Source organism: Hermetia illucens, chromosome 3 (assembly GCF_905115235.1).
Source record: "Hermetia illucens chromosome 3, iHerIll2.2.curated.20191125, whole genome shotgun sequence".
NCBI lineage: Eukaryota > Metazoa > Arthropoda > Insecta > Diptera > Stratiomyidae > Hermetia > Hermetia illucens.
In genome coordinates, this window is record NC_051851.1 from 153030370 (window position 1) to 153053404 (window position 23035).

General features: G+C 39.5%; 1 protein-coding gene and 1 long non-coding RNA gene across 2 annotated transcripts in view; one reads left to right on the forward strand and one right to left on the reverse strand.

Moving 5' to 3' along the window:
* Positions 1 to 16516, forward strand: part of LOC119650652 (serine/threonine-protein kinase meng-po) — a 64789-nt gene extending 48273 nt beyond the window's left edge. Inside the window, exon 2 of the mRNA XM_038053588.1 lies at positions 13598 to 16516. Within this exon, the coding sequence (XP_037909516.1) occupies positions 13598 to 14823 (1226 nt within the window). The 3' untranslated portion in view covers positions 14824 to 16516. The remainder of the gene's footprint in view (positions 1 to 13597) is intronic.
* A 1077-nt stretch (positions 16517 to 17593) lies between these two features.
* The window catches only part of LOC119650654, a 155719-nt gene continuing 150277 nt past the window's right edge, over positions 17594 to 23035 (reverse strand). Inside the window, exon 5 of the long non-coding RNA XR_005249348.1 lies at positions 17594 to 18384. This is a non-coding gene — a long non-coding RNA (uncharacterized LOC119650654). The remainder of the gene's footprint in view (positions 18385 to 23035) is intronic.

Genomic DNA, 23035 nt, shown 5'->3' on the forward strand with positions numbered 1-23035 from the left:
AAACAGCGGATTTAAGCTTGTACACCTGGTAAATAGAGCCCTTATGTATCTGCTTACACGCAAGAAGATACTTATATGCCTCCTTTTCGGAAGAGAACTAGTGTGCAAAGCATCGAACTAACTTCAAGGAGTGCCTTCGAATTCCAGAAGTGTAACTAATCCAGGAAAAAAATACAAACAACAGGGACCAGAGATCTATTCAAGGTCCCATTTATGTTGCGTAGTTAGTTAGAAATATTCTCTTAACTCTAGTGTTGTCACAATCAAGAAGAAATTTGAATCCGGTGTCCGCCTTCAGGTACGAATTTTTCAGATTTCTTTCAACAATAACCTTCTCTGAAAGTTCACTGAATCTGTGGACTCACGCATTGTAAACTTTGCTTGATTGACCTAGAAAAAACTACTCGACGCTTGGTTACTCATCTTTCGACGTTAATGAATGAATACGCGACTGAATATGACTTTTCAACTTCTTGGGAAAGCACAGGCGACTAATCCGAGGCTACTTGTTTTCTGCTTTGATAGCTACGTAGCCACAAATGTTACTCATGCAGGTTGAGGAAACCTAACGATTCAATATTATTATTATGCGGACATCATACATCCTACACCACACGAAAAACGGATGCTAGCCTGGAGAATAACAGTGGCTGCCTCTTATATTAACTGGTCTAGGAATGCCTCAATTCATATGTGAAATTCCAGCAAATTAAGACCTGTGGGTCCTAGAGTCGAAAGAAATATTTATCCAAGGTTGCGACATTTAAACCAGCCCTATTGTAATGACTAGGTAGGTTGAAAATTGGCAAAATGAGTATCCGAGTCGACTAGAGTCAACGAAAGCTGACCGGTACAGTCCGACAGCAAAACCCACTAAACTACCCTATTGACATGTCCATTGTGTATCTATGGAAGTTCAGCCCCTCATGTATTATGCCCAAAACTTTGTGATATATTCAACACCTGGTGCATTGGGAACACACTAGATAGATTTGAAATCGATAAATGTTGGGGAAACCACGAGTGTTCAAATTGGGAATAAAAAGAAAAGAAAGTAGCAGCTCAGCCGCACGAGACCAGAATGCCTCGATCAGGGGACGAAAAATCCATGCGTCAATACTTTCGACCTCAGATGTTGACAAGGCACGACTTATTGACTCCTGCCTTACTTCAACGCCTCCCGACCCGAAAGTATGGTGATACCACTTCGCTTCGGAGACCGTTGGTCATAATACTGTGACATCCATGTAACTTCGGACCCCATATCTGGATTGGATTAAAACAACTTCAAATGCTCATTCTTGAGTTTGAATCCCTTGGGCAACCCACCATGTTCGCAATATCTTTATTCAAAAGTGAGCCAACCTGAAGGTTGCATTGTTCCTTTATGCAGTTAGATATCTGACGACTTAGTTGATACGACTTAGTTGAATTGGCTGTATCTTTTTTTCGCATACACAAATATCTACAAAAAAATCATAGTCAACCTTCAACTTTCCATAAAATTGCATAACCATTATCCTTGCTGTTTCATAGCTCCGTCAGAAGCCAACAACTGAGCTTCTGCACAAGCAAGGAATCCTTAAAACTGCAAGAGCACCTGCTATTGAAATTCATTGAATATTCAAATGCTCGCTCTCAAAAGGAAAACTACTTACTCATGACGTCTTCATCCTTGTAAGAGTGAAAAAACTTAAATTGAAATTACCTTCCTTTCAAGCATCAACACTAGAGGGTGCCATCATCAGGTGAATACTTTACAAGACGCACCATTAAAGTTAAGAAGCTTATTCCAGTCGACACTCAGGATGATGTTGTTCCCTTAACGTTGACATTGACGACGGTCCTGGTAAATGGCTCTTTGATGGACTAGTCTCCTAGAGAGGTTTTAAGGCTTTTGAAAATGCATGTTTAACACACTAGTGAGCAACCGCTACCTAGCCCTAATGCTGGGCTTTCTGAAAAGTTTAAAATTAAATTTTTCTGTTCATTTTCAAGGATTAACTTCACTTTGTGTAAAGATGATTGGAGATGAGGAGGAAGTTTCCTAGAGGGCTGAAAACTTTTACTTAATGTTCGCTTTGTATTAGCATAAAAATTAGGTCCGTTCTTTCGGTCTTGAAAGGAAGCTCTAGATGGCTTGGCGGCAAAAATATCATAGTTGGTGGGAGGCGAGTGCTAGGGACGATAAGATAGCATTAAAGAGAATAAGGAGGGATGATTGCTAGTTTCAAGGACTAGGTAGGAATAATGGGGCTACATCGACGTTGAAATTACTATGAAAATGTAAGTCTGAAAGGGATTTTTGTAGGTAGAGCTTCTTCTTGTTACAGCTCCATAAATGAAGGATTAGGTAATTTCAACTGAGGCGGCAGTCACGCCAGATGATCTGGATGATGGGTCGAAATAGATTAGATATAGATAGATATTAGATCGCAATAGATTTGGAGGTATTAATTGGCCCAAACGATTGGTATTTTCCTAGGAGATGGTGCTTTTTTCCAGTGCTGAAGCTATAATAGTGATATGGACTAAAATTTATAGATCTAGAAAAGATGATCAACTTAAAAAAGTTCTTTGAATTCTTTTCCCAGTTAGCGCCCAGCGTGGGTACGATTAGAATAAATTTTGTGTTCTTATACATATATTTACCACTTTCATGGTTTTTTAAGCAATAAATGGTCCTTTAAGCGGCCAACAGGGTTTTATTTTTCATCAACATCCCTTTCAAATAATAATTCCCGATATAAACCCACCAGAGTATATTGCAATTCTCAAAAGACTCGATCAGTAATCAGGCTCTCCTGCGGTGACAACACCTTCCATGATCGTGGCATGCATCTTGGATATCTTTTAAAATGACCTAGTAGTTGCCGTGGACATCTCCTTCGAGAGTACGCGGCACCAGGTTTAAATCCTGAAGAAATTGAAGTAGGATATGGTCTAACCAGCGTGACGTCTTCAGTTATTTTTTTTATGATTTTATCTGATGTAGTTTGATTAAGCTTGAACACTGAAGGACGGCAGTCGGAATTGTCTATCCCCAACCGAAGTTCGGATAATTGGCCTCCATTGATAGTTCTGTATTGCTAACACCTAAGTGCTTTCAAACGGCAGCACACCCCTCAAGGCGAATTAAGATATGATCGGCACGCACCCTAATAAAGCGGAAAAGAAAAGCTAAATATCTCGAGCATTTAGAGTAGGTAAAAAGAATGACTTATAGGTTACATCGAGCCTTTGTCTTCTCCGCGGGATTCTCATCAGCTCTGACCTCCAGATGCCAGATCTATCCAGCAGCCTTTGATATCTTCATGTTTTGCTTAGGTTTAGCTCCGAACGCGTCCCCAAAGGTTAAGATCTAATAAACGGTCCGTGACGGTTACAAAGAAGCTATTTAAGCTCTAACGAAACAGTTCGCCTCTAAATGTCATGTTGGTACCCTTAAATAAAGCATCAAAATTCGCTTCGAAAACGAAAGGTACAGGGGTTTCAAGTCGATCAAAATCGGCTGTTTGTAGGGATTGGTCCGGGTCTTAGAAGGGTGATTTGGGGGTTTGGGGACTAGGATACTTTGGCTTTCAAGCCAAAGAAAAAAACCTATTGCTGGTGATCAATCACCCCCTTGAAAAGGCAGAACTGTAACATCAACTACTGAGAACGACACTGGAGAAGAATTCAAGCAACGTTGATATTTGGGTAAGGCAGTTCCTTATGAATCTGGACCTACCATCATCGCTTTGGCTGAGCTTTGGCTAGTTGACAGGAAGGCACCTCTAAGAATCTCGTTGACTCTTTGAAATCCAGAAAAAAGATTACTCTAAAAGCATCTTTAAAAGGATAAGGGAAAAGGCATAGTCGATTGTTAGCTGTCCAATGCGAGAGGAGTAGCATGAAACTTGTTTATCGAATGGGTGATATCTCAATTAAAATCAAGGCTTTTACTGTCGACCGAAAGAGCTATAAATAGAGTGTCAAAAAAGAAATAGTGTAATTGGAACCGAGGGGCTATCTAGAAGGAAAACCGATCAGCGTATGTTACAGTGCACAAAAAATCATCAGGTGGACTCCCATAACATTTACTTACCACGCTGTTTGTTTTCAATTACAATATTCAGCGAGCTCATATCTTTAAATAAAAAAGTCTTTCAGGCCAAACTAAATAAAGAGGGATTATTCCTGACAGTATGATAGAGCATCTACCAACTGCCTGGCAATTTCGAGCTTCTCCCAACAAGGAAGAAACGATGCCTAATGGTTCCTGAAATTTGAATTCAACGAAAAGGCAGGAACTGAAACGTCCAAGAAAGTCAAAAGGGAAAGACTTTTCAGTTTTTAGTCGCAAGAGCATAATCCCTGAAAGCAACCCCAAAACATCGGCATTTTATATTACACGATAAGGAAAAGGACATAAAACTATACTGTAGAAGACGCGAAAGGAAATCTAACGATGGAATACTTGCTTAATAGGGCAAATAAGGCGCAAGCACGCAGGTACCACTTTCCCCCATAAAGCCTGCTGACCCACATGTGAACATCCGGAAAATTGAGACCCATGTGTAATGATCCAGGAGAGAGATACATGGTGTCATCAAACTATGCCTCTTTTGTGTCGATCGGATGCAGCTTATATAATTCCAATCTATGGAGTCGCCGAATGAAAATGAACAAATGATAGCAGAATAAGCAAAATACAGGCCGATTGCCTTCGTATTTCCATCAATGGCTCAAGCTCAGCTGTCTCTTCTTCCCAAAGAAAGAACAGGAATATTTTGGAATTGTGAAGAGAAAAGATGGTCGTTTCACATGCAGGTAATGAAGGGTACTTCTGAGAAGGCAGATAGAACGGCAATTCCTTTCAGCTGAAAGGTCAATAAGGAAGACTGTATGCAGGAGATTTAACTCTTACCGCATTGTTTGAAATTTTACAGTAAAGAAAAATCATTGCATGTCTTCAACCACGACGAGAATTGCGGGTATGTGATATATTGCACCCAAGTGATTGCATGCACATAGTTGCGGAAATGTGGCATTGCGCAGCTATTTATGGCTCGTTATATGGGACGGGGAAACACACACAAGAAAACAATCTAAGCACCATCGACCAATACATTAACCACATGGATCACGGACCAGTTAGCTACCTCGTCCATACCCCAAGAATACACAATGACATTCTGTGCCCCTTTGCCTCCTGTATACAGTGTTCTTCAGGACAACATTTCCTGTGAGACAATAAGTCGCAAAAGGAAGCAGAACTAACAAGTGTAATGTTCAAATAACTATGCAAATTGTCAATAGTCAATCATTTGGTGCTCATTTGGTCATCCCCAAATGTTAGCCGCCAGGTTAGGGTTGGAGTCTGTGTCTACCGAACGGCTGGAGTGCCTGAGCCGTTATGCCGTCCCCCCTCCCAATCGGGATGGCTTGTTTTCCGGTTTTGCCAGATGGAAGATTTCTTGCAAAGATGCGTCCTTACAACTCCCCCCCTTGTTGATTTCGTTATCACCACAACCAACTCGAGTCCAACGACAAAGTTGAGCTCTGCATAATGTTGCGAATGGGGCCGAGGAGAATCAACCCCGAGGCTCGCGTTTGTCTCAAATTCCTCTAAGACCGGTAGGATCTTCCGTTCGACAGCCTTGGGGGCTTAGCTTGTAGATTGAGGAAACACATTTCCGAGCTATACATGGGCCCAGTCCCGCTAACTTTGCTGTTGTGTTAACAGCCGAGCCTTTGGCTCGTTGAGCGTCGCTGACATCATTAACGGGCTATCCGAGTCTTCGTGTCTCCCTTTCCCCATTCCATTTTCTTATGACCTATTTCATTTTCTCCACCTCCCCGATAGTAGTCCTCTTTGGCCCTGTTTTTTTTTCCTGCGAAACATTTGTGGTTCAATATTCAACCTTGAACCATTTTCTCAGTGCAAAAATGGTCAAATGCAGGAAAGAGTTTCTGCCTAACAAGGTCCTCCGGCTATACTGGACATGTTCCAAGTTCAGCCAGGCTTGCATTTACCGGTCTCTACCTTTCATCCTCGTGCACTAGACATTCATATAGCACGTAAAGTACCGTTTCCTATTCTCCGCAGGCATAGAATTGCATTAATTTCCACTTGAAGTCATCGTGTCCTGTAAGTAATTGACTTGTAAAATAATTGGATATCAACCACTTTATTTTCAACCGTCTCGCAATGTCCGGGAAGAACACGCTTGTGATTTCACTTTTCACTGTCATCCCATGTTTGAGTGCGCCAAATTGAGCACAACATGATTGACTATAGCTAATCCGAATGTTTATCCCCAAACAGCTACGATCTTTACAAATCAATCCTAGGCCAGACATTAGTTAAGTTTCACAACAGTAAACCCGATAGCGTATTCCAAGTGCTTCCTATTGCCAATGGGATTGATCGGCTTCATGTTTGGTCCCACATTGGGCGCCGTTTGTCGATAGCTTAGAAGTCTCGAAATCATCACCTGGTAACTGACCGTAGTTAATACGAATGGCCACTTTTCACATCCACAAACATCTACGTTTTTAATATTTGTTTCTTCTGCCCTCTCCTTGAACAAACCAAATTTTGTTGAGCTCAAAACATGGATGCAAATGGATGGAGCCATAACAAAAGAAAATGAAAAAGGAAACATATCCGCGAAAAAGTCTCACCCTTGCACGAGAGAAAAATTAGACGACCACAGACCGTCAATATGAAAAGATTGAGACCGAATTTAGATAATTCCTGAAATTGAGATGAGGGCTTTATTAAAGTTTAAGTGTCAACAGGGGCGGACCAATCTGTTGGTCTCCGCTAGGTAAATCATGTTGCACTTTCGCCAAATGATCATACTCGGTTCTGTCTGTTTCCTTTGGGTCCTTGATAGATTGTAGTTTAATTTTAAATGGAAATCGTCAGATGGCTGCTGTGTGTGTGATGTACCGTGTCCTCGTTTTTAAGATGAAGTGTTTGGAATGGTCCGTTGGGTGCCTATTGGTTTTCTGTAAATGCCAAATTCGAAGCTTCCATCTTCACAAGTTACATTTGGCGCATTAAAGTAAGTCCACCTTCTTTTTCATTTTCACAGTAAATTGTTTCTTGTGGGCCATGCTTAGTTATTAAAGGACTTCGCAAATTTCTTTATCGTTAACAATCTGACATGATATCTATATACCCTATCTAAAATTTGAGGTGTAAGTACCTCTTTCAATTCATTATATAGGTTTTCCAAGAATATTTCATGCTGACGTAGGGAGAGTGGATTTTCCATTACTGCTGTGATAGTCCTGCGAAGTTAAAACATTTTTCCCGAGCGGTACATTGAGAGAGGTCCTTTCTCTCTTTAAGGAATGGTTTACTAATTAGGCTGACACCAACTGACACCAACATATATCGATGAATCTATTTCATCTTTAGGTTAGTTCCGCAAAGTATCATGTATGCATATTTAAGAGATTATAATCATATTTATTGACTTGATTGTTTCCAAGACCACATTGGGCGCCATTTTTAAGAAGCATGAGTAAGAATATTTAAGTACTTGTGGGGAGATCCTTCGGCGAGCTGTAGTTAGGTATGGGCGGACGTAAACAGTAAATAATAATCAATTCGCCCAAAGAGGTGTAGCTCTTAAATTCGCAGTTTTATAAGAATTCTTCTATTCCGAATTTAATAGACTCAAAAACAGGTTCCCCACAATGTCATCGTTAAGGCATTTTGGATTATAGGGGAGAGAAGGCTCTCAACCTTAAAAGAGCTCACAAAGCGGCATTTCTTTTTGGGGTTATATACTGCGATATCAACGTTTTCGATAGCATAAGCTCATAACCTCAGCTTTTAATTTGAAATAAGGATAAACTCCGGAATCAAAAGTCTTAGCGTTGACTTTCCGTTGGTTGCCTCGTAGCTTCTCCCTAAGGAACAACAGCGATCTGAATTTAACTCTTGCAGCATTTAATTGAAACTCTATCTTTGCCTTGCTTTAAAAATTCAATAAAGGTGTTGACTTTTTACTCATTTATATACCTAACCCCTTTGTCTACTTTCAACCCTTATCTCCTCGAGGAGACCATGCAGAAATCATGCAAAAGAGCTCAAGAAAAATTACTTTCGAGTTAACCTAATTATGCCAAAATATCAAAATTTTAACAATCTAAACACATGCTAAATACAAACACAATACGCAAATATAGTATTTATATTTCGGATGACAAAAGATTATCTTTTCTTCATTTTTTTTTCTGTAGATTTCAGTGCACTTATATTCACATCAAATACGCCAGTCTCTATTTAAAAGTAAAATAAATTTAAGACAACCGAAAAACGATTCTCTTTTATTATTAAATCATTTTAAAATTTAATTTTGAAATATATTTTATATATAATTTCAAATCACATGAGAAAAACACCCGATTTTTCTTATATTCAAAAAGAGTCGATTTTTCATAGTTTTGAAAGATAAAATACAAAAATAAAAAAACATTTCTCTTTTTCGAAATTAACATGAAAATAAAATAATATGAAAATGCGAAAATTGAATGACAAAAAAAAAAACGAAACTAAATTTATATATTTTTGCGTCGAAAAAGAAATCGCTTTTTAAACAGTTTTATATTCTTGTTTTCGCGAAAAGACGACCATCTTGTGATTGGAAGAGAGAAAAAAAGATTTGGATTTTTCGCAAACATCTTTTAGTATATTCGTTGTTTAGTATATTCTGTCAAATAGTCAAAAATAAATAAATTAAGACATATATATGTATTGAAGAAGGCACATATGTAATCATATGTAGGCTGATGTGTATGTACGTAGGCTTTTTTTGCTGTACTTTATGATATCTTTTATTTGTTCTCTCCATCTTTTCAAATTAACGACTTTGACTTCGATAAATAAAAATGTCGAGGCAATATTTTTTATTTCACTCATCGAAAGTGATACAAAAAATAAATATATTAAATCAGAAGAGGCTGGAAATAATCTCAGGATATGCAATCATATATTATAAATATATGAAAATTTTTTGATACGGAATTGATCTCGAAATGGTTTTTTTTTTTGCAATTTTATAAATATTGTAAACAATCATGAGTCAGATGCTCGGGGTTAAATAAATGTCTGCATATTATGTGAAAATGATGAAAAAGAAAGAAAAGAGATTTTTACTTGTGGGCGGATTTGGATGAATGGCAAATCCTTCGGGTAAATAACGGAAAATTTTAAAATCATCCTTCGATTCGATGCGGCAATTAATTTCAATGAGAAATGAAGAAAGTTTTCGGGGGAGAAATTAAATTTCAATGGAATCATTTCGCCTGAAAAATTGCTGTTATTTCCTGTTTTAAGATTTATTTAGTATAGTGCAATAGCACTTGTACCATTGGCCCAAAACTAGAACTTTGTTGAACAAGAGTACATGTCTGTCTGTAATATTAAAGGAGTCTTTATTCCTTTCTATTGCGTAGCTCGTGAAAAGAACCATGTCTAAAATTCAACTCGATAGTTAATTATTTCAGGTATACTGAAGCCTGTCACACTAGACCATTGTAGACGACGTTATGTTCATTTCCTCTATCACAATGGGGAACAAAGTAATTGAAATACTATGCAATCATGCGCAACCCTTTACCAGGAAATGAGACGATCTCTGCCTACCAATCAAGAGGACAATCTTTCAGATAAATTCAGAAACTACATACGATTAAAAATTAACAAGGATCTCCTGACTCAGAAGCTGGAAACCACTTTTCTTGGCAGGATCTTCGTTGCAAATCTAGGGCTCGAAAATGGCATCAATTAAGCCAACTTTAAACTAATTTTGCCGGGGCCATCATATTGACTTCATTCTAAACAAGGTCGCTCCCCATACAGGAGTCTAATCCGATCGACTACTTCAAAAGCCAGTCTCCCCAAAAAAAAGTAGCGTCTTTGGTGGCTGCTCAGCTGAAGAAAGATCTACAGACACTCATCTTGTTTTCGTCCTATCAAACAAAACCCCTCAGATCAGGAGAATAGTCATCACTTCCAAACAAATCATCAAAACGAAAGTATGCTAACCGAGGATCACACAAAAAGCTTGACCACTTTTTCAGCACCTTAAAATGAATTTCCATTCCGCAAGTGACAAAGCGTCTTTCAATAAATACTCCATTATTTGGCAGCATTAACACAAATCCAAATGCATTTTGCCCAATAACTCGTCACTCAATGATTGGTTGCAGCAGACACTCTGCAGAAAATGTTTATGGCTTAGCAGCAGTGGTCTTCTCCAACAAACTTAGTATTAACTTTCCATAAACCAGTGATCTCTCCATCTAAATGGATGAGCTATCACCAAGAGCAACTTCAGCAAAATAATCGTCTTCGCAGACTCTCCAAATGCGTGTAATATCCTAAAATCCACATAACCAATCAAATTCACTCCGTCCTCCCTATAGACCCACTATCTCTGGCTGCCAAATATTATGATACTCAACTCATTGTATGAACATTGGTTGATACATCGACCGTTCTCTTAAACTATGATGTGATTGAAATATACAAGAAACTGGAAAGAAGAGCTGAACTTCATTGATCTACCCTTGGCCTCTTAGTTAAACAAAGATAAAATTAAGCCCGAAACCATCAAGATCATTAAAAGATTGTTCACCAGTCACATTCTAAACAAATATTTCGTAGCCAGGATTGCGGCTTCGACCTGTCGGTGTGCTGTGTAACGTAGATGAACCATCACACAGTGTTTCAATCACGAAAATATGCCAATATCAGGTCCAAATGTTTTCCTTTTCAGAAGGTCCAATTCTCTGGATATCATTCCACAAACTTCTGAACGAAATTGACTAGCTCCATCAAAGAGTTAACGCTTAATTCCATTCTTTATTTAACAGTGTAAAACACCAATCTGTTGGTGTCAAGTTAATCATGTGGTTTCACCTGATCATATTAACTCAACATTCACCGGAATTCAATTGGAAGTAACATATTTAACAGCTTTTTAAGAGCATTAGTAAGGGAGCCCTATTTCGACCGGCTATCATTTTTGACCCACCTGGAAATTCCGTCCCGCCAATTGTCCGGGCTGGTGTCGTTGTTGAATCAGTTTCTGAGGTCCTCTTGGTTGTCAGAAATAATGCCTCCCGTTTTATTCGACAGTGAGCGGAAAAAATGGAAATCTGTTGGCGCTAAATAACCTCCCATTTGAGCTCTTGGAATGCGCTTGTGACTACTTGCGCGATATGAGGTCTAACCTTGTCATGAAGCCCCTTGCCAGTCGAATTTTTTAAATTCGAATTGTTAAATTTTTCAGTGTAGCTGGCCAATATAGAGCTCCCTTATTACCGTACTATTTCTTTCAATCATCTTTCAATACACTATGCTCTTCTGGTCCGAACAAACGCACATCCTGGAACTGCCTATTCCTTCCTTTGACTCATATTTCTCCATATTTCTCATCCCCTGCCTCAATTCAGTACAAAAAAACGTTCCTTGTGTTTAGGTGTCGCTTGGTGACGGACAAGATGTGAAGAGGCGATTTGCAGGCGTCTCTCATCGTTCTCTTCGTTCAGGTTGCAAGGTATACATATTCTCAATTTGTTGGCAAATCTCATCGAATAATGACATTTAACCACTGTCACATGACCACAACTCATTTTTTCAATCAATCCACGCTTGTTTGGCGACCTTCCTCCTTCCTTGCGTGATTTGGGAAGCAGCTCGTCGAATTCTGTATGTCCTCCGGTAATAAGGCGTTGAACCGTGATATTTTTTATATCTGCTGCTGCTCGGACAGTCATCTGAGCTTATCAGCACTAAATGGAAATACCATATCATGCCGATCCTTGTGGAACTGCAGTGATTCGCCAGATCCAACATTACTAATATACGTCCCAGGGCATTCAAATATCCTTGATAATGAACAGGTGAACAGATTTGCTCCCCACGGGTTAGACCCTCCAATGGCCGGAATATAGCAAGCCTTAGTTGTCAAGTCACCTACTGATAGGTCGGTTCAGAAGACAGAACTATTAAGGAATCGTACAACATAGTGAGGAAATATGAGCTCTTATTGGCATCTGAAAAGTTTTATAGACGAAGCCAAACTGGCTGGATCACCATTTATATCGACCCTTAAAAGGAGGCAGTGGGCAGGATACTGTTCCCTAAACTGTCACCTACAGAAAATCCATATGGTGGGTTTCCTCTATCTACAGCCTTAAACCACTCGCCTGGACTAGATACCATATCTACTTCCAGTCAACCTTCCGTCCAGAGCCATATTTTATCTTCTTCTTTAGACTTTGTCGCGTTCAAAAAGGAGGTCTACTCGCCGCCTGCCGCGGTCGTAAGCTTTGTCTATATAAAGTAATCGCTAATTTGGCCAGGCTTTTAGTCGTTTCCGATCAATTAAGGTGCTCAGGCCAGTTTTGGGTAGCGAGTTATCGTTAATGGGAATCATTTGACTATATCATCGAAGACGTTCCTTTACCAGCTTTCTCAAGATGGACAAAAGGCCACACAAATCCACCATAATTATAGTTTCTATTACCGCTAGGTGACGCTCATTGTTTTTGCTAGCTGTCCAATAGTCGCTCTATAGAGGATGACAAGCTGGACGACGCTGACGCTCCAGTCAATTTTGGACATGGAACTGGTATAGTCACTATCAGTGATAGCCACCTACATAGAATGAAGTGATTTAGGTTCCTCGGGTAGGTGTTCTGAGTCACTGGTGAGTTACACCACCAAATTGCTGCATTTGTCAATGCATCGACGCATCAGAAATGAGTCAACCCTTGTAGATTACGCTGGTGCCGTAAAATTACGATAGCTAAGACTTGAGGGTGTCCGAATAGCGGAGGTGATTAGAGCAAAAAGCTGTCGTACGGAAGGTCGCGGTTCAAATCTCACTGATGGCAGTGGAACTTGTATCGTGATTTGACGTCAGAAACCAGTTGACTCAGCTGTGAATGAATACCTGAGTCAAACCAGGGTAATGCCACTGATAAACGCTGAACATTCAAACTACCGAGCAATATATCATTCGAGTACCTCGAAAAGGCCGATTAACACCGTACACTTCCAGCCCTAAATATTTTTTCACATAATTCTGCTGTCCACTCATCGTTTTTTGGGTTTACAAATCATATTCTTTGTTCATACTCCTTCAACAAGAAATTAAATTCATAAAAACTCTGGAAATTAATTGTCCTCATTTTGAAGACTGACATCGACATCGTCAACATAAACTATCCCCTAAAGTTAACATTAATTTGCCACCCCTCATTCCTTTCTTTAAATTAACGCTGAGTCTAATTCGCCAAAATCATGATCTTACTAGGCTAGTTCGTACACGAACGAAGGCATCATCTTTTCATCACCATCACTAGAGATAAATAGCTTGTCAGGGAAATACCTACGTCCAACCTTTTTCAACGATAATTCAATGATCCCCACTAAAAGAAGTCTGCATAAATCTGCAAGGGTGGTAGAAACCTCACCAAATACAATCATCAACAATTATCCTATATTTTAACAAACAATGAATCCTTTTACTGCTCCTTAAAGTTGACACTCTAACTAAATCTTCCTTTCTTATCATTTCAGAAAAACGCCGATCCTTCCGCATCATGAGGTTCACGGACAACGGCAAAAATGAGAACACACCCCCGAATACGCAGCATAGAAATAGTATCTACCGAAAAAGTCAGGAAACTGATGGCGGCATCTTACACATGATTCCTGATCTGGATATCCCCCAAATGAATTTCACGGATGAATACAATATCGAACGGACCATCGCTGAAGGATGTTTTGCCAAAATACTCTTGGCCACCCATAGGCCAACCAACTGTTCGGTCGTCCTAAAAGCCGTCCACGCTGAACTCACTGGCCTCAAGGATTTCATCAAGGAATTCCATTACAGCTACCAACTAAGCCATCATCCGAATATCCTTAGTGCGTACAATGTTGCATTCCAAGCCAATGATTATTATGTATTCGCGCAAGAGTATGCCCCCTACGGTGACCTTGCCTCTAATCTAGGACCAAATGGATTACATGAGACTGCTTGCAAATTGATTGCTGAACAGCTGAGTTCAGCGTTAGGATTTATGCATTCAAAGAGTCTGGTCCACAGGGACTTGAAGTTGGAGAATGTGTTAGTATTCTCGCCCGATTTTTCACGGGTGAAATTATGTGATTTTGGTGCTACCACCAGAAAGGGAACATTAGTTGGTAAGGTCAAGCATACATGGGTGTCATTTGTGCCACCTGAAGTCCTGGAGAGTGTGAAAAATGAACGATTCATCTGCAAGACATCCAGCGATTCATGGCAGTTTGGTATCCTGCTTTATTCAATCCTTACTGGTAGTCCGCCATGGCAATCGGCCGATTGGGTCAAGGATGCAAATTATGCTGCATTTATGAAGTACCAAAAAAAGAAGACCACGAAAATTCCAGATAACTTCCGAAAGTTCTCCAGTCGCCTGATTCGATGCTTCCGAAAGTACCTAGACCATAGTGAAGAGAATCGTGCCAAAGTTACTGAAATCACAAAGTATTTGAAGGACCGATGGGTGGATTCGAAAATGTCGGGGTCTAAATCAGCGACACTGTTAGCTCATGCTCCGGACAATGATCAGGATTCAATTTGCGTGTATATAAATCAGCGGGAGAGTCGATATTCCTTGGATGAAAGCAAGACCCGCCTACAGAGGATAATGAGCAGCTACGGCCTGGAGACAACAATCGATCAAGCGGCGGTTAAGAAGAGGATCTGGGACTGGCTCTCCTCGTGTGATGATTCCTATGAAGATGTTGAGGTGTTCTAAAAAGCAAACGAGAGATGATTATTTTTGGAAGCTTAGACCTTTTAAATACTTTGTTGCTTAGTTCATGAATTGCGCGCAAAGGCAAATCGAAGAGGACACGAGGCATTCAACTGAAATTCATTCGTCCTCACTTATCCTAATTCCGGCCCGATAGCTACTGAACTGTGACACCATAAAACCCGGATCAAATTTCATCTTCTAAATTTTTTCCAAAGAGCGAAATTGGATACCAACAAAATCGGGGGAAATTTATGCAACAAAAGAAATAGAATTCCAACCTCTTCTAAATGCTTAGAACGGAAATATAATAGAAAGCACGGAGCGAATGGAGCAGTGAATGGTCGACCAACACGAAGGCCGCGGGATAAGAAATCTTGATTTAATTTACAATTCAAATGTGAACCTTTTCAAACGACCAAACACTAACCGGCACTCTCGTCCTTATGGTGTCGTCTCGTTCCTGACTTGTTTCAACGCTTCAGGCTTCGCTGAAAGGTAGTTACCTAAGTCCTGCTACTACTTTTTCTCTCGTCCTTTTGTGCTGTGCCGGAGTAGCTGTAAGAACGACAACGACAAAAATTTTCCACGATATCAGCTCTTTTTATATCACTTTGTGCTTTGTGTTTAAGTTCGACTATTGTGTATGGAAAGCAAGGGACAATGCGAGGTTGATGGTGGTGGATTTTGCATGTAATTTTCCTTTTTTATTTGGATTTAAAAATAGAAACGTTGATTTGATGCTGTTTAAGTGAGGAGACTGTTTGTGGTGGAAGTTTAATTTTGAATTGTGGATGGTTATGTAATGGTGGTCACGCAATTGTATTGAAATATCCAGGATAGAGACAAGGCAGGGGACTCCATTCCCTATTTCTGGTAACATACTATTTCTTGGAAGAGTTTATTGAAATCCCTGATTTCATATTCCAAGGCATGCACCACCCAAACCATTGCTTGCCTCATGCAAGCGACAGGATTAGACGTACGCTCCTACGTGACTTCTTTTGAAAGGAAACAAATCACCCTAATTTAGCTAGGTTCAGTTCACTTTCTTGTTATAATTTTCTACATGGCGGGATAGCATACTGAATACCAATTTGATTGGATGGAATCCAAATGAGGACGAATCCAATTCAGACAAATGATACGTCTTCTGTAAATGCTCAGTAATATAAGCCCCAATTGAAAGTCGTATACAACAAACAAAGGGACACCCTACATGGAATCTAAAAATAGCCCCGAAGCTCCCATCGACAGCACACAAACAATTTCAATGAACACAGAAAAGGATATTTTTAGTCTGCAAAAGATTTCGATAGTCATGACATCCTTTGCTTTTTCCTTACTAGTATCAAAGCGCCCCGTCAAAAAATTGCTTCGTCATTGCCAGCTTATGCCTTTTTGCTATCAAAGGACCTCAAGGCTGTCGCTATGAAAAGATACACAAACAAAATGTCTCATCTACTTGTGGGACGAATCCTTGAGTTGGGTGCTGTTTTTTTCGTATTATATATCTCCTGCTCCAGTTGATAATTTTCTTGTAATTTCCTTAAGGATTCATAGCTTCGTTTTGACCAAGACCAAATTGTAAAAGAAATGAAAAGACAAAGAAATAAGTGTGACCAAAAATAGACGGAAAAGTATCTTGTTATGCAGAAGACAGGATGATGTAAGAGGATTGCTATTATATCATAAAAAAACGGAAACAAAAAAATGAGGAGACAGTTCTTATGTAAAAAAATTTGAGAAGTTGTCAGCCTCCCTCCACTTCTTGTAGAGTGCCCTCGTCCCCCTGTCCCCCCTGTCTTTTGTTTGAAGGATTCTGTATTTCACCATAGAATTCTTTGTATCAATACACTCTTGACATTTTGCAAGGATATAGAGATAAAGCATTTGATGTTATCCGAAGAGATGGTTAGAAATGAAGAGGATTAAAAGGGCACTGTTGAAAAGTTGAATAGTAACCCAGATTGTGAAAGACCTTCCAATCTATTATTTAATATCTTTTAGGAGTTTATATCTGAAAATATAAATAACAATCACTTTGATATTCAGTCGTAATTTTCTAAAAAAAAAAATTAAACTATTCAAGAAAACACCTTCCACTCGAACCATATTCTCATTGATATAAAATAAAAAAATAAAATAATTAAAAGAAATAAAAAGAAAATGCACAAAAGCAACAAAACGCCACCATCCGAAGTCCAAAATCCAATTTATATAAATTACCTCCCCAAAATATCGAAAGCTAGCTAAATACCACCCTCTTGTGCCAAATATTATATAAAAACATCATAACAATAATATTTACAAATTCCACATCGAATTTATGCCCAATAACTATAAAAACTGCTGAAATTTCACATAAAAGATCGATGCGAAATTAGTAACAAATTATCAAAGTGTCATGTTTATCATTTATAGTAGTTTCATGACAATACCATTTATTGATTTTCAAAACCCTTAGTAATACGTGGTCTGCTGAGTTCTCAAGAACAATTTTTTTGTACATATCCCAAACGATAGTGGTAGGAAACGAAAATTAAGCATAAAGAAAATATAAAAGGAACCAAAATCCATAATAAAATAAAGATAAATAGCTTGACTATTTCTTCTTCCTTTAAAAATAACAGAAGGGTAGATTATTGCATATGTATTTTCAGCTAACTCAAACTATAATGTAATAAGTAGGAATTGAATAATTGTAAATATAAAGAAAACGCCCAAATAAACCAGCTAAATACCAATGATTTGAATTTACTATAGATTAAATATATATATATAATGTACATTTATAGAAGTATTAATAATTTATTTATTGCCATACTTGTACTGAATGTTATTATATATATACAACTATTTTTACCATTTTATATTACGAAAAATGAAAACAAAAACCCGAATGCACAACACTGTAATATAAAATGCAACTATTTATATATAATAAATATTATATATACTCATTGTGCATACAAAATTCAATGTGATCTGTACATATAAAACTTTTAATTTTACGAAATTATTTTTAAGAATTTTTCGTAGTAAATTACGGCAAAACTATTTAAATATTTAGATTTCAAAAGCGGATATTTAAAATAAAATAAAATAAAATAAATATGTATACTTACACAAAAGGATACTAAGACAAAAAGTCAATAATATTGTTACTAATAATAGAAAAAGAAAACTATAAATAATATTTTTCTATAAAAAAATCATGAAGGCTACTTAGAGTTTAAATATAAAGAAATAAAAATATCTACACTATTTTTGTTAAAATAAAACATAAAAAAGAGAAAAAAACCCAGTTGAAAATTAAAAATACTCAATAAAAAATTACAAAAACAATACTCAATGAATATTGTATAAGCAAACATAATAAAAGAATGAAAATACTCATCTTCTTGTCCTGAAAATTGCATAAAACTCCTGTAGATATGATAAATAAATGGAAAAGTACCATAAAACTATGTATCTAAGCGAATTTGATAGTTTGATAGTTTTTATAGTAGAATGCATGTAGAAGTTTTCCCCCATTTTGTATCCTTGGACAACATGCACCATCTAAAAATTCATAAAGATGATATTTGTAGTTGTAAAATAAGAACACAACTAGTCAATTTTAGTATTTATTATGAATTGTCTTAGTGAATTTATGTACATGTGTAATGTATACTTAAATATTATTTATATTTATTGAAGAATGTGCCAAAGTGATGAGAGAAAAAAAAAATCAAGAAAAATCAGTGCATATGATAATTCATAACTATTATGTTATGAATTTAATATTAAGAGGGATGTATAATTTCTTTCTATGTTTATTGTTATCATGATTATTATTAAGTTATTGATGAGAATAAAATGAAAAATGATATCATTTTGTTGAAAAAGAAATAAATCTTGTGTTTCTTATATCTTTCATTATATATATGATTCTAGCTTTGTTAATTCCAGTGGTTTCATTATCATCATCATCAACGACGCAAGAACCGGTATCCTGTCTAGACCTGTAATAATAAGCATCCCGGTTTTTCCCCGAGGTCCACCAATTCGCTATCTCTAAAAGCTGTCTGGCGTGCTGTGCACGGATTTCATCGTCATAGCTGTTATCGGTTGTGATTTTGAACCCTAGATAGGAGAGCTTAGCAACGGTCTCAAAGTTGTGGTCTCCTATCGTTATTCTTCTCGTTTGACCAGTGCAATTTGATGTTGTTATTTGGTTGGTTTTTGGTGCTGACATTGCCACCTTATGATACGTATCAGTGGCCACTCCGAGGAGCCCAACTAGCGCTGCGTTGCGCCGTTTTGATTGCACAAATGGGGGCAGGGGGGCAAAGTCCAGTCGGTTCCGGTCTTCAGAACCAGCCGGTAGCATTCACGGAGGAATGCAGCTCTCCCACCCTGCAGCTAAAAATTTTGCACGCATCTGGCACAGGAACTATCGTGATCAGGTTTTGTTGTAAGCGGGCCAAATCCTCCTTGAATTGGCACAGCTTGGAAGCCTTCGCTATCTAAGGCTCGCGGCTGCTAGGTAGTGCGAGTAGACTCCGCCCCTGACAACCGCCAGCAAAACACCGACTATATTCAACGAAGGGCTGTCAAGAGCAGAGTCCCGCCTGGCCAATCCGTCAGCCCGCTCATTCCCTTCTATATTCCTATGACCGAGAAGCCAGATGAGGTTGACCTTAAGCGTGCCGCCCAGACTGTCCAGCGCATTTCTTCACTGCTCCACCAGCCTGGAGGATGTCGTCAGTGAGTAAAAGGCCTTAATGGCCGCTTTGCCTTCGGTCAGAATGGCTATGTTACGCTTTTGACTCAACAGACTTCCAATATCGCCAGTACTTCCGCTTGGAATACACTCAGGAAGCCTAGGAGACCATACGACTTGGATACACTGTGTGTATTCGCAAAAAACCCCCGCACCGACGCCACAGACCATCCTTGATACGTCGATGGAGAATACTGTGTCATAATCTTGCAACACGTCACCGATCTTCCAATTTGCCCTGGTTGGAAAGTCCTCAGCAGCGTGTTGAGTTTGCAAATGGCATAGTCCGTAGTGAATGCCCAGATTTCCCGAGGTACTTCATTTAGGATATTACTGTGGCCTTAGGGCTTTGCTGTCCAGCATCCGAACTCCCGTAGTCTGACGGCAATGCACGCTACAACGTATTTAATGTTGAGGTCTAGGGGTAGGAGATGCAGCAGTACATTGAAAGCATCCGCCGAGCAGGACGGCAGAGCCCCGGCACAAGTGGTTCTTTTAATCCTATTAAGCTTCGTTCTATTCTACTTTTTGCTCAAAAGCTGCCACCATACAATAAATCCGTACGTTCGTATTCACACACACATCCAAAGAACCATCTTCGGCCGGAGACATCATTTTTTTGGAAAGGTTCCCTTGCAAGCATATAACGCTGTATAGGCCTTCTTAACCCTCAGATCTATGTTTAATCTCCTATTTAGTTTTGGATTCAGAATTGCATCCAAATACTTTACACTGGAGGAAAGTCCCTAACTTTGTTTATTCAGCCGCGGTAGGTGGAATTCAGGTACCCTTATCTTAGTGGTGGATGGCACCAGTTCCACTTTTGTTGAGTTTATCCCAAGTTCCCATCTTGCGTCCCACAAGCACACCTTACGCAACGCTCCATCAATGATGTCGATCATAATGGACGAAAACATCATCATCAACGGCGCCACAACCGGAATCCGGTCTAGGCCTGCCTTAATAAGGAACCCCAGACATCCCAGTTTTGCCCCAAGGTCCACCAATCCCCAAAAGCTGTCTGGCATCCTGACCTACGCCATCGTTCCATTTCAGGCAGGGTCTACCTCGTCTTCTTTTTCTACCACAGATATTGCCCTTATAAACTTTCCGGGCTGGATCATCCTCATCCATACGAATTGAATGAGCCGCCAACCGTAACTTATTGAGCCGGATTTTACCCACAACCTGGCAGTCATGGTATCGCTCAAAGATTTCGTCGTTATGTAGGCTACGGAATCGTCCATCCTCATGTAGGACGCAAAAACTTCTTTGGAGGATTCTTCCCTCGAACGCGGCTAACAGTTCGCAATTTTTCTTGCTAAGAACCCAAGCCTCCGGGGAATATATGAGGACTGGCAAGATCATTGTCTTCTACGGTAAGAGCTTTCATCCCCTAGTGAGACGTTTCAAGCGAAACAGTTTCTGTAAGCTGAAATAGGCTCTATTGGCAGCCAACAACCGTGCGCGGATTTCATCGTCGTAGCTGCTATCGGTTGTGATTTTCGACCCTAAATAAGAGAAGTTATCAACGGTCTCAAAGTTGTAATTTCCTATCTTTATTCTTCTCGTTTGACCAGTGCGGTTTGATGTTGTTGGTTGGTTGGTTTTCGGTGCTAACGTTGCCACCATATATTTTGTCTTGCCTTCATTGATGTGCAGCCCAAGATCTCGCGCCACCTGCTCGATATGGAGGAAGGCAATTTGTACGTCTCGGGTTCTCGTTCTCCCCATGATGTCGATATTGTCAGCATAGGCCAGTAGTTGGGCAGACTTAAAGAGGATCGTACCCCTTGTATTTACCTCAGCATCACGGATCGCTTTCTCGAAGACCAGGTTAAAGAGGACGCACGATAGAGCATCCCCTTGTCGTAGACTGTTGTTGATGTCGAGTGGTCCCGAGGGTGATCCTGCTGGTTTTATCTGGCCTCGCACATTGGTCAGGTTCAGCCTAGTCAGTCTTATCAATTTTGTTGTGATTCCGAATTCTCTCATGGCCGTGTATAGTTTTACCCTAACTGCGCTATCATAGGCGGCTTTAAAGTTGATGATAAGATGGTGTAACTGATGTCCATATTCCAACAATTTTTCCATCGCTTGCCGCAGGGAGAAAATCTGATCTGTTGCTGATTTGCCTGGAGTGAAGCTTCTTTGTTATGGGCCAGTGATGTTCTGGGCGTATGGGGCTAATCGGCCTAGTAAGATAGCGGAGAATATCTCCTGGCGACTTATGATTTTTAAGCCGATGAATTGCACGGAATGTTTCTTCTATACTTGATGGTGGCAGTATTTGTCCATCGTCTTCAGTTGCCGGGACCTCCAACTCGTCGATGTTCTGGTTGTTCAGTAGTTCATCCATCTGTGGAAAATTAGACTTCCTTCTTTGTCTCGGCAGGATGAACATCGAGGTGTGTATGGTTTCATCTGCTGACTTGGTAAAACTTCCGCGCCTGGTGCAGTTGCTCCCTGTACTTTTCAAGGTCACAGACCTGTTCATTCTCCCAGGCAACGAGATAGTGGTCCGAGTCTATATTGGCCCCTTATATATCGGGACGCGGTCAATTTGGTTGAAAGTGGTCCATCAGTATTAACCAGAACACCGAAAAAATGACGCCACCCTGGGGCGTGTCTCTGTTCACAGTTCTAGTCAAGTGCTTGCCTCCCAGATCCGACTGGATTATCCTGGTTCTTATCATGGACATAATCCGATGCGTAAAATACCCCTCCAATCCAATACTGGTGAAGGCTTGATTTAATTATTTATTTATTTATTTAATGAAGACAATATACAGAAAACAAATTGCTTATTAAATATTGTCCTTAAAGGGAAGAGAAAGTAAATGGCTTAACTTACGCTTAAAACTAGAGAAGAAGACAGAGTCAAAGGACCCAAGCTATAGTGTTATGAGGGTCCTACGGCATAGCCTCGAGATCGAGGAATGAAAGTAAATCTCGAACTCCGCGAGAGTTACTTCAGAAATGTCCGCACTACGGAAAGTAATATCCGAGTTAACAGAGCAGTCCATCAGGCAATTACAGAGTTTGAAAAGGGTACACATATCAAGGAAGATACGGAGTTGCTGCAGGGAGGGGACATTGAGCATGCGGAGGCATGACGGATAGTCAACCCGTGCAAGGTTCTTTTTGTAAAAGTGGGTCCTGGTGAATTTGCGTGGTACCACTTCAAGAGCGCAACAGTCACGGATGCGAAAGGAGGACCAGACTACACAGCGATATTCAAGGATGTTTTCGTTATAGGAACGAGATGAGTAACCATGAAAAGAAAGTTTGCAGGAACGGTATGAAAGATAGGAGGAAAGGCAGGAGATGATTGAGGGAGGGAATTTGAGTAGTGAGAGTTTAGAGAGAAGAATATTATGGTCAACGGTATCAAAGGCTTTGAAGAAATCAGTAAAAATAGCATTGTCTTCCTGTCGTGAATTAAAG